The 12,470-nt window shown below is 37.1% G+C and overlaps 1 protein-coding gene across 3 annotated transcripts; it reads right to left on the reverse strand.

Annotated features, from left to right (window-relative positions):
* Positions 1–4,090: 4,090 nt before the first annotated feature.
* On the reverse strand, positions 4,091–12,136 carry LOC148650111 (tetraspanin-16-like). Of its 3 annotated transcripts, none has more exons than XM_088603599.1 (8): positions 11,612–12,136; positions 10,755–10,828; positions 9,724–9,921; positions 9,076–9,150; positions 8,313–8,420; positions 7,866–8,018; positions 5,405–5,488; positions 4,091–4,336 (listed from the first exon to the last, which is right to left on the reverse strand). In XM_088603599.1, the coding sequence occupies exons 2-8, from the start codon at positions 10,821–10,823 to the stop codon at positions 4,274–4,276; spliced, it is 750 nt and encodes a 249-aa protein (XP_088459725.1). In that variant the 5' UTR covers positions 10,824–10,828; positions 11,612–12,136; the 3' UTR covers positions 4,091–4,273. The 3 variants fall into 3 exon arrangements, with proteins under 3 accessions (XP_088459725.1, XP_088459723.1, XP_088459724.1); XM_088603597.1 differs by having other exon boundaries at positions 11,567–12,136; XM_088603598.1 differs by having other exon boundaries at positions 10,755–10,833; positions 11,567–12,136.
* Positions 12,137–12,470: the final 334 nt, after the last annotated feature.

The following is a 12,470-nucleotide window of genomic DNA, read 5'->3' on the forward strand; positions in this document are numbered from 1 at the left end:
CAGACCAAGATGTAAACTCTGCTCCCCTCCCGCTAACTAATTGATAAAGCATTCCCCCATACTTTTGGTCATTAGTTATAGCCTTTCTGGGCAGTGTGAACGTCATGCCGAAATCACACATGTATTGGGGAGACTGAATGTTATTCTCACTCATCCTTTAAGATTGGAGGCTTTCTAAAGTATTTATCTTTTCAACAAAACACATATAGCCCACAGACCTTTACAAAAACAGGATAATAAAATTCAATATTTTCTACCCTTTAATAAGAAGGAGGTAAAGACTTAAATAGATTAATGAAGTTGGATCTTAATCTGAAGGTACACTGCAGATCAATAAAGCATGAATATTGGGACAGTGAAGTGAAATTTGTAATTTTGTTGTGTACTAATGAAATTTGTATTTCATATCAAAAGATGAACATGAGACGAAAGTATAGAATTTCAGCTTTTGTTCTGGGTATTATTCTGCATACATTTTTAGTCATTGGCGATTAGGAATAAACATAAAAATTGATTTTTTTTCTGTGCATTTTACTTAAAGACGTTGAGTGTGCTCAAATCCCTGTTGCAAATACCAGTGTGATTGGGCTCACCTTGCACCTACTGTACATCATCGGCTGATCAGTTGTGCTTGGGTTAGCCTGCTAATCGCACAGGGCACTTACACACTCTTAACCAGAACATGAACATAGCTTTCTGGAGATACAGCCCAGGAATTCCACTCTGGTTACAATGCACCGGACACACTGTTTACTTCACTTGTGTTTACATCTCTCATAAAAGAAGAAGATCACCCCATAAAAGAAGACATGCCAGAGGACTCCAGCATAAAGGTAGTTTTGCACACATGAATAGACACCTCATTTACAGGAGGAAAAGCCCACAAGTCAAACAGCAGTAAATTGTTGTTAGCTAGTGTCACAATTGCTTTGCTCCCTGCCCTGCACCCTTATGAAAAGCCTCTCCTTTCGCATGGGCAATCACATGCATCGTTTTTCTTAGGAGCACGTTCCATTGCTGGGTGGCTGCCCGCAGTCCATCTAGCAGAACAATCAGAAAGACTCGACTGTTTTTCCTTTTATTTTGGTTGTATGCACAGAGCAGCTCTGCAAAGGTTTGGTTGGGACTCTGGACTCCAGGTAGTATTTGGTTCAATTCTCAGATGGGACACTGTACCCTTGAGCAAAGTGTTCATGCCTTTGGGAGAAATTGCTCTTTGTAAATAAAAGAGATTACTGTTGGAATGATTATATGATTCATTGTGTGTTCACACTCCTACTCTGAATGAACTACCTCCTCTCGTTGGTCTTTGAGTTTGTGGTGATGTCCCCCTCCTCTTCTCCAGTAAGGACCTCACTTATGCACCAGCACTACAGCTTGTGTTTGACTGCCACAGCCCTGACCTTCACATCCACAAACCGGCCAAAAGAAAGCAAGCCTGCTCCTGGCATTGTTTTCTTTCAGGGCTGGGATAGTGAAAGCATCACAGTTAATATATAACCCAGAGACAGGATACACCCAGAACAGCTGGAGAAAACCCACATGAATAAGGGGAGAACATACAGATTCCACGCAGATAGCACCCCAGAAACTGAACCCAGGACCACAGTGGTGTGAGGCAGCAACGCTAACTGTGCTGCCCACCTACTGTATAAAACCATCACTGAGTTACTGAGGTGGGCATTATAACTAAAGCAATATCGAAAACAAAACGCTTTAGAAGAGAATATTTGCTATTCGAAGTGGCTCAACAAAGAAAAACATTTATTGTACAAGCAAAGTCTGTAGTCCAGACGGTCCAGTGCGTTCTAGGCTATGCCATTAACCAGCTGAGACTGGGATTCCCAAGGCTGACATCCTCACCCTGCTGGACAACTGTAATACAGATGTACAAAGCAAAAAACTGGCAATTTAAACATTTTTTTAAAATTAACCATTTTTGTCAATACAATAATGTGCACTCTTTTTCCATCATTAATCCAACTAAGCAGTGTGACTTATCAGTACTTTATATTTACATTCTCACTGCTTGCTCCTTCATATACCAGAGCACCAGAAGGCTATTTTATGTTTTTAGCAATCTCTGATCAATACTTAGTTATAAACCCCCCCTTAAATATTTTTAATCCATTCTTATAACAGGCAGGAAGTTTACTGAGTGAAACGTTACTGTGCTTTCAGGTGCCAGGTGTGTGATTACTGCTCTAACAATTAAATGTGAGAAGTGAGCAATTCTTGAGACTGGATCGACTGTGTGAAATACCACAGCACAAAGACCTGGTCTCAAGGACCTGTGACACACCCACTCCCTTTGCATTTGCTGTTACAGTTTAAAAATGTAAATGATTAAACCTAACTACAGAATCTTAGTGCCATTTTATTGTTAAACATACTTGTGACTTCACAAATGTGTAATCATTTGTGCTGTTTCAGTGAGTCTCCTTTAGTGTTAGGGGCAGCTAGCAAAAGCTAATTGTGATACCGGGCATTTCAAAACCAGTCACTGTTCCTTGCTTCAATAATGCACTAATTATGCTCCTTTTAACCAAGAAACTGTTTTACTTTAATTTATCGGTCCAGACATTCATTGTGTGTTGCTTTGAACAGTTTGAATAGTTCACATTCTCAGTTTGATTGAATTGCTATCCCAAAAGGAGTTGATCAAGTATTACACTATAATGTCTACAACCAGTTTGCAGTCTCTGTGAAATAATTCCCCGTGTTGTAAATAAAAATGAAGTAACTACAAATATTATTTTGGAAATGCATTTTTTTCCATCATCTAAATACTTGTAATTTTAATTTAATGTTAATAAGGTCATCAATGTTTCTCCTAGCTAGGGAACACTGAAACCACATAAGAACACAGTCTGAAATCTAGCTCATTTTTACAGTTACACCTGAAAAATCATTAAAAGCTAACTTTACTGTTTAGAGTCCAGCTCTTTTAAAGTTGTAAAAATTGTGGATGCCAGATTTAACATAATATAGAAACAGGTATATTTTGTAATATACATATAGTATCTATCCACCTACATTTTAACAGTAATACTAAAATCGTCACAAGTGAGGTGGTTCAATAGTGTATACCTAATAAGAGACCGCAAAAATATTGAAGTGCTCAAGCGAATTTTTAGTTACGAAAACTAAAAACTGCACATTCGAGAAGAAATGGGTGACGAACGCAATTACAGAAAAGTAACACTAGAGGGCAGTAGTGTCATATGTTTTGAGTAAGTTGTCATCCATTATTTTTGTAATGATTTCACACTGTAACACTTAAAAAGCAAATGAAAATTATGGAGGGCGTTGTAGAAATACAAGACCTCTAAAGTTAACTGCTATTATTTTGAATTATTATTGCAATGAATTTGAAAAAAATAATTGCAGAAGACTGACATTATTTAGGACATGACTCATATTACCTGAGCTCAAGACTATTATTCTTCTGATTGTATCAGAATTTCTAGAATTTTGAATGGATTACTGAAAACCAAATACTGCTTTTTAAGATAATTGGTTATTAACAAAATAAATATAAGATTATCTAAACCAGACTAATAAAGATATGAAAAGATATTATCCACTAAACCTAAAAGGATGAGGATGTGCTGTATATAATTTAGACAGATTATTTTTAATATTGTTTCAGAATTTCATTTAAATATAACAGTAGAAGTTAAAGAAAACCAGCAAATATATACTTTATACATATGATTTTCATATTAAAAAGAAAACCTAGATCTCAACCTTTAATAGTCGTGAGGTAAATTGTATTCAACATTTCTGAATAATGAAAGAATTGTATTCACAAATACTAATTATTGTGAACAGATTTCAGGGCTCAGAAATCTGTAGACCCGAAAAATATGTTATTAATGATGTAAGTAACCTCCATCTCCAGATTACAATATATTAAGGCTGTTTCTAAATGCACTGAATGTACATCCAACTTGGCAGAGACATTTATAGATATATAAATCTAGGTGTTAATCAAATATAAAATGATAAAGTGAAATATTAGAGACATAAATCATTGTAGAACATCACCCATCAATTTTTCAAAGTTGTTTGGCAAAAGAATGTACTATTTATTGGAGGGGATACTTTTTATTTACATTTCAAATGTATTTAGAGATGCCTTCAGTGTTACAAGCATAACAGTGTTTTTTATGAATCACAAAAATGTAAAAAAGAAATGTTTTGTAGTGATACACTGAATATTGATACCTTCAATTTTGCTTTGCATTCAAGAAATCGCAGTGTTGGTCTTCTAACCATTATTTTGAATTCCAAGCTTAACAAACAACACAACAGAGACAATCATGGCCACAAGCTGAAAGGAAAATGAAGAAAAGAATAACAATAACATTTCATTGAACAGACATGACACAAAAGCTATTGTTATACTAGCAGCATGAGGATGTAAGTTATCGTGCTGGAATGGTCTCTTGGATCAGGGCATATCATTGACAGACAGACTGTAACGTCTTGCCAGATTAGAAATTCTTGGATTACCCCAGCACTGTGCTGACTTAGTCCAGCCTTGAATATTCCTGTGACATGAAGGTATTATTCTTGATAAGTGGGATATGTTGGTTTTCTTCTGTGTTATTCTTGATTTCTTGATTTTCACCAGTCTTGACATTTCATTTAAAGTCACTGTAAAGTGATGATATAGCGCTTATGCAACAACTGAGGTATATCATGATCAGCCATTGACTCAATATCCAAAATCTCTATACATTTTCTAATAATATACATGCAAAGAGCAGTAAGTTTCTTTTGATACTCAGTATTTAGAATTTTATACCTAAAAGAAAATAAGCATTTCAAAAATGTTATTATAACTTGTTTTGTAGTCCCGATTGACAACTTGCTGTGTTTAATTTTGTTGTGCAATAATAAACTAAAGAATATATGAAAACAATCTTGACAAAAAGTAGAATGTGGGTATGTAAATGTTAATAGAGATCTTTATGCACTTCAGAACAATGTACAGTATTTAGTGCCAGTTTGTACCAGTTTATTCATGAAGTGTTAAGCTGAGAAATCATTTGTCTTTGCATGTCACAGGTCCTGGTTTGTTCCCAAGCAAAACAGACCAAAACCCAGAATTAACCATGTTAATACAGAACAACACAATAAGGTCCCTGCCTGAATCATCATTCTGCTAGATCTTTCACAACCTCTTATCTGTGAGTAAACCTCTATGTTTGTGTCCATATATGTTTTAGAGAGGTTCTCTTTTGTAAATGTCTTCAGTACTATGGAAACCTCTCACACAGTTGTGGAAACAAGCTATTGCAAATCATCTAGGATGTGAACACCGTCTGGTGAATGAGAGTGCAACCCATTGCAGGCCGGTTCTGTTTGAGTTAAACACTCCTATTCTAGGACCCACCTCTAATACACAAATGCCAGCAGCTGTTGATCCAATAATGACACTCTTTTCCTGAACCAGTGAGATCAACACTCGGAAACACCCCTAAAAAAGAGGACAGTGTAAACAGGGAAACCTGGCAAGAACAAGAACAGCCTGCTGAAGGAGATCCCTAGTTGATCCGAGTTCTGCCAGAGGTGGGCGAGTCGGACTCTGTTAGGGATTAATAGCCCTTAGCCCTTGCCTGGCCCTTGTGATGTAGTGCTGTCAGTGAGAGATGCATCCCATATCTAATCCAGTGTTTTTCAACCTGTGTGCCTTGGAATTTTGGAAAAGCCATGTATAACAAATTTAAAACTAAATATGTTAAGCAGCTCATATATACTGATGGAAAAAAGAAACGCAACATCTCCTCCTCCACACTCTGGCCCTCCCGTCTGAGTGGAACAGGCTGAAGAGCGACTCATCCGTGAAAAGGACCTGATGGCACTGCTGACGAGTCCATCGCAGCCTCTGTCTGGCCCAAGCCAGTCGGGTATGAGCAGAGGGCCTCTGACAGGTCACCTTGCTCTAAGACCAGCAGTATAGACTCTCACTGTCCTGTCACTGATGAGGGTATTATGTCTGCCAGCAGTTTCAGCAGCAGTATGGGTGGCAGATCTGAAATAATCTCTCAGATCAACCAACCTAATGCCTCAGTACTGCTCTGGTGTGGTCACTCGAGGACGACTGGATCTTGGGCGGTCATCTGTCCTGCCAATCTGCAGAAACCTTCTCTGCAGTCGGGACACAGTGGAGCAGCAGCAACTGCAACGCTGGCACATGACATGCCTGCCTGCAGCATGCCAATGGCCCTCTCCCTTGCTTCTGGTGCCATTTGAGGAATTATGGAATGTACACAAAACTAAGTGAGGCCTTTTTCTTGCAGTGCCCTAAGCTTTGAATTAAGGCCTTTTTAAAGGTGACCTGATCAGGTATTGTCCCACCTGGACCTTGTTGGGTAAAAGTGCACCTAACAAGCTTTTGTGTGATTGGCAAGTTGCGATGCCTCACTGTACAAGCTGTATTGCTGGTCAGAGGGCTTAAAACAAACACTTATTTGTGAAAGTACATAAGCTATAAATATAGTATTCTCTTTCCAGGAAATGTTGCGTTTCTTTTTTCTATCTGTATATAAATATTTGTTTTGCTGAGAAAGAAAAATGTTGTGTTGTGCATTCAGTGTATACATGTGAAAAATGACTTAATATTTTTCTCGATTAACACTATAGATTATGAAAGGAAATAATTATTCAACTGACCTAGAAATTCAGCCAGTCAACAATATTCACTAAGTTGTTTTTTGAAATAGTAACACTGTAAATTAGACACATTTCTTCTATAAAACAATATCTAAAAAAATTACAAGTTTGCTAAATGTCCAAATGCCTAGCCAGGGAGAGAGAAAGAATATTCCAGCAGGAGAGATAAATCACATCATGAATTGGACCGTGTCAGGGATACTCTAATCAACAGAAGGAAAGCTCTACAGTAAAGCAGGCTTTGGCAAGATCTTTTAACGGCATGATCAGTCTACGTTTATGAATCTACATTCAACTTCTTAATTTGAAACGGACACTTCTACAAATTCAATTGCTGAAATAAGGCTGTATGGCCTTTGACAAAGACATTGGTATGAGGTGTCAGAACTCATCAACTTCTATTCCAGACAGTGTCTATTTACTTAATTTATTCTTTGTAAATAAGTGATTATGGAGCATTACGTTCAATTGTATCATTAGCTTTCAAGGCCCATCCTTCCTATCACCTCCACCCCTCCAGGTAACAATCTGACCCCTGCAAGGCTAACTTAGCGTTAGTGTGGACTGGTGTTTAGGACTTTGGATTCTAGGGGGTTATGACTTCAAATCCTAAATAGAGACAATGCTGCCATAGCCTTGAGAAACGTGCCCAGATTGTACTAACTGTATATTTTTCATCTGCTTTTATCATATTTCATGAGCAGGTTTTAATTGTGATGGTTCTCCAATTGTCCATTTGTATGTCAGAAAGTGTAACCTCTGTATTAGATAAATATGTCCAGACAAGAGGGCTTTTTTGGATAGGGCCAACAAATGTTGAGTTTTATTGATAGTTTGAAGTAGCTATAAATATCTCTTCCTAGCCAAGTCATTGGTTGTTAGTTAACAGACTAGAGTGCTAGTTACACATCTGGTGGAATGATGACATACACAGTATGTTAAGGGGTGTGAAGTTTCATGGGCTGTGTTTTGTAATTTGAGTCTCAAGTAAATAAAAAAATAAGGTCCCTGCCTGAACTATCATTCTGCTAGATCTTTCACAACCCCTTATCTGTGAGTAAACCTCTATGTGTCCATGCATGTTTTAGAGAAGTTCTCTTTTGTTAATGTCTTCAGTACTATGAAAACTTTTCACACATCTGTAAAAACAAACTCTTGCAAATCATCTAGTAGGTGAGCACCTTCTGGTGAATGAGAGTCTTGTTCATGTCCAACCCATTGCAGGCCGGTTCTGTCAGGACAGCACAGCAGCTCTTTGGATAAGACAGCCCTGTGTTCACACTGAACACGGAGCCAGAGAAGTCTGTGTAGTTGTCGAACCCACAACACTTAAACTGCAAAGCACAAGGAAAAAAAATAAACAAAAAAGTACACATCAGCTGACGTTTCAGCAATAACTTTAATTAACATTTTACAAACTACTAATGCTTTGAGACCAGATACTTTTCTCAGATAAATCTTTGTCATCCTAGGTTATTTTCATTATCAAACTTCTCCTAATACCCTTTATTTGGTATTGTATGTAATTTTTTCAATCATGTACAAGCTATGTGGCTGGATGTTTATTTCCTAGAGTGAGAGGTTGAACATGTCCTCTTCAATGGCATGACTTTTGGCTGATAACTTACCCCAATCATAATGGTGTTCCAAGCCTGGGACACTGTATCTGAGGCTGCAGGACCCATATAGCCCTGCATCAGAGATTTCTTGCTAGTGTCACGTACAAGAGCCTCTACCTAAAACAACAAAATTATTTTTAATTGCTGTACTATGCATAACCAACCCAAACCTCCTTGTGAGTAAATTGCCCATCTGATTCTCTTGCAGAACTCTAAAAGGGCTGTTTTGCACAGGAATTAAGGATTCATTTATTATTTCTGTATTATTTTCTTTATTATGTATTGTAACAAAAGAACTACCCATTTTTTGCACAGTATTTCTCTTAAAATAAAAAAAAGTCCTTTTTCAGGAAAAAATGGAATGGTGGTTAAAATGCTTAGTACTAGACCAGTTTTAAACAAAACATGTTACAAAGAAAATAAAGCTGATATAGAATAAACAAGATACTAAAGAAACAGTAAATCGGTTTAGACTTCCTTAATGGTCTAACTGATGCCAAATGAAGATTATTTTTAAATTTTATTATAATTTATTTTTAGTTTTATTTTATTAAAATGTTAGTATATACTCGGATTAATCTATAATCTAAACCCTATCATCAGAAGAGGAGATCTATTCCAGAATAATAGGAAAATGAACAGCCACAAAAATACGCATAATGATGTGTATACACACATGGTAAAAAGATCAGGCTTTAAAGAACCTAATAGAATTTTTTTTTTAAACTGGGTGGGGAGAAGTTTAGAGGCATGAAGAGAGCAGTCTCCTTACCACTGCCCTGTAAACAAGAACAAGAATGGCTCCAACAACCTCGGCCACGAAGATCAGTGTCACTATTGCAAAGAACTGTCAAGGAAAAACAATTCAGAGATTTAAATAAGAGATCTGTACACCAATCCACACACATCTTAAGCATGAAAATAATGTGATCCACAGTATTCACTCGACATCAACAAATTTTGAAGAGTAATGGAGGTTATAAGGATTTATAAATTTACTTAAAATATGTCACAGATCTAACAGCATATTCCTAATTTTCAGAAGCACATCTAAGCCATTGCAATGACATGTCCAGGGAAGACTCAGGTACAGCAACCGATTTCTCACATTAGCAAAGTTATTGAATTAAAAGCAATTGTTGGACATAATGCCTTGCAAAAACAGGCTCAAATCTCTATATTCAGATATGGTTTGATGTAAAATACATTCTCAGAGCATCAAACTAACTGATAAATTATTAAAAGATGGGAACATAAGAATGCAAAACCCTTCTGTAAGTATGATGAGTTTGTTCTGTCAATGCCGTAATCTAAAAGCACTCAAAGTGTTCAATTAGACAGCTGTATTTGCTTCATGCATTTCTGGGTGTGAAACAGAGCTGGACAAAACTAGCACCAAACAGCTCCACAATCCTCTTACCAACAAGAGAAGACATCTGTTCTCTTTCCAAGCTCCACAACATCCAAGGAAGCCAATCAGGGCCAGCACGGCTCCAACGCCAATACAGATATAGCCAATATTGATGAGCTGGGCTGAGAACGGGCCCATAACCTGAACAAAGGACGCTGCCCCAAACTTGATCCACAGTCCCAATCCTAGAAGCACAAAGCCCCCAGTCTGAAAAAAAGATGGCCATGTGAAGTCATCCAGATCTTTTTGCACTAATTTCGTGCTACATCAAGTAATTCAGTAACCTCCACCAAAAGGCTATTCATTCAGTATGTAGCATGGAGAAAGAAAATCAGGCTTGCATATTTCATTGTGTTTGGAACAAGTCACCCAACCATATTGTTGAAGCTGGAACCTTGGCTTGCTTCAAGAAACAGCAGGATGTGGTTCTCAGGTCACTTCATTACTACAAACCATTGAGCTACATATTGATTAGAAGTTCATTCACTGTAACTTTTGTAAAAAAATTGTAAAAATAAACAGTTTAGATTAGAAATTAATTTAGAACACAACAATTTTAGAAATACCTCAAGAAACACAGCTAGAGATCATTGAAATGTGGGGAATCTAGCCCCTCTGAACACAAAAATAGAAATACAGATAAGAATTTGAAGTACTGGAATTCCTGATTTAAAATTTGCTATTATAACAACCTAATGCTGGAAGACTGTTCAGTGAATTTAAAAGAGGCAGCAAAAAGGTAGGCATTTTTTAATTCAATCTAAAATGAATGAATACCCAACATTCATATATTTTTGAAGGCTGAAGCTGAATATATGATGTAGCCTTACAATAAAATAACTGTTCCTTATGTTGTGCGATTTTTGTAGTTTAATTATAGCGTTTTATATTTTTTCACTGCATAAATTTCCAGGCAGAGATGCATCCTGATCTATGGCGGTAATGTAGCTTAATCACCACCCTGCATTCACTGGATTTTACAGCACCACCTATTTCAGCATGAGGTTTTAAGGTTTATTGTCCTGTGAAACTATACTTACGCAGATGATCCCATTAACGAAGAGCATCAGATACCGCAAGCAAGCATAAATCTTTTGAAGTCTGGCCATTCTGACTGTCCTCGATAAATCAAAAAACATTAACCTGTAACTAGGACTGGACTGGTAGATATACAAGTTCGCTTATAAAAGTAATGTTAACATTCAGATCTACCAAACAACCGATACAAAAGAGCACTAGAAAAATGTAATCTGTTTATGCACAATAGGCTATAGGCCTCCAGTTGTAGGACTTGTTTTCCATCAAAGCGGCATTACGTTTTAGTAGCAATCGGCTACTTTCCAAATTCAAGGTTGTAAACGGCATATCTGTTAAGGTTTCTTTGTGTTTTTTCTCGGTTCTGTAAGGGCGGAAACATTTCAACAACATCTTTATATAGCGCCTTTAAAATAATCTTCTCAAAGCGATTTATGGGAAAAGTAAAGAAACGAAAACAGCACCATAGGAGATAAATTCAGCACAAAGAAACAGAAGGGATTAGAAATATCGTGGAAGATGCAAGACACTGACATCAATTACATAAAACTAGCCTTTCTGAAGAAGAAGGTTCACAGCTACGTTGACAAAGACCATTTTATCTCCCGGTATATTTTTTAAGTAAAAGGCACCCATTATAACAAAAGTATAATTTTAATAAAACTGTTCCTCTGTAATAAAAAAAATCACAATGCTAATTACAGTTTCCTGATTTAATCAATTATCGTACGAGTAACTAGACCCATAGCTCCAACTTATTCATATTTAAACAATAAACCAAGCAGATTTAACTGACGTTATCAGTAAAGGGCTCAACCTTTATCCCCAACTAAAGCAACAGTTTTTCTTCTGTACCGCTCACCTTCATGTACCGAACAGTAACTTAAGTTAAATGTTTATTTTAAGACCCATGTCCGTATTTTCAAACGGGTCCGGCTCGAGCTCAAACGGCCGCTAACCGACTAGCACCCCGCACACCCGCGGCCTCGAGCCTGGCCCGTTTCCCGGGGCAACACAGCCTGTAGTCAAGGCCGACGAGTGGTAGTAATTAAAGATATCATAATTAACAGAACAGTCTCGTTAAATATCAGAATATTACTACTATTATAATAATATTCAGAGGTTTGAACCCACCCCCCAGAAATTTTAACACATTTCCATTATAAACTGGATGGCTTAAAAACCATTAGCAAACGTGGACTATAATAGGCTTTGATACAATTTCTCAATTTGGTTAATTTCCAACCTATATGGTATCCTGAGGCACTTCTAAAGGTAAAAGAGAGAGAATGGCAAATCACATTGACGGCATCTTGTTACAATGATACAACTTTCAGTAGAACGGCTTTAAATACAAATAGTAGAAGCGGGTGGTGAGCTACACTTAGAGAAAGTGTAACGCACCATTCTTTTTTGCATATCCGAGGGTTGGAAAAACCTGCAATGTCGCCTCGCACCCAAACATACAGTAATTACCCTCACAGGCACAGTCAAGTCACACAATGGTTCCCACCAAGAAAGGTCAACAACCCTTTAACCACGTTTCTTTATTTTGGTAAAATTAATAGTCATTCAAAAATTTTATAACAACTTTATAATCCCCCGAAAACGAGAAGAATGATGAAAATGGTATTGAACCCGATTTAAAAAAAATCTTAAAGGATCTTAAAACGCATTCGTTTTATAGAAGCTTGATGTCAAGTACATTCTGGAAGCGTTAC

This window comes from Lepisosteus platostomus, chromosome 13 (assembly GCF_059453375.1).
Source record: "Lepisosteus platostomus isolate fLepPlt1 chromosome 13, fLepPlt1.hap1, whole genome shotgun sequence".
In the NCBI taxonomy this organism is placed as follows: Eukaryota; Metazoa; Chordata; class Actinopteri; order Semionotiformes; family Lepisosteidae; genus Lepisosteus; species Lepisosteus platostomus.

Bases quoted from the DNA above. Each gene is read 5' to 3' on its own strand.
- LOC148650111 (XM_088603599.1), bottom strand. From the start codon at position 10,823: ATGGCCAGACTTCAAAAGATTTATGCTTGCTTGCGGTATCTGATGCTC. The intron at 8,019-8,312 runs GTAAGTTATCAG...TGTGCTTTGCAG, and splicing joins GGAACACCATTATGATTGGG to TTTAAGTGTTGTGGGTTCGA. The intron at 4,337-5,404 runs GTGGGTCCTAGA...TTTTCCTTTCAG, and splicing joins CTGGCATTTGTGTATTAGAG to CTTGTGGCCATGATTGTCTC.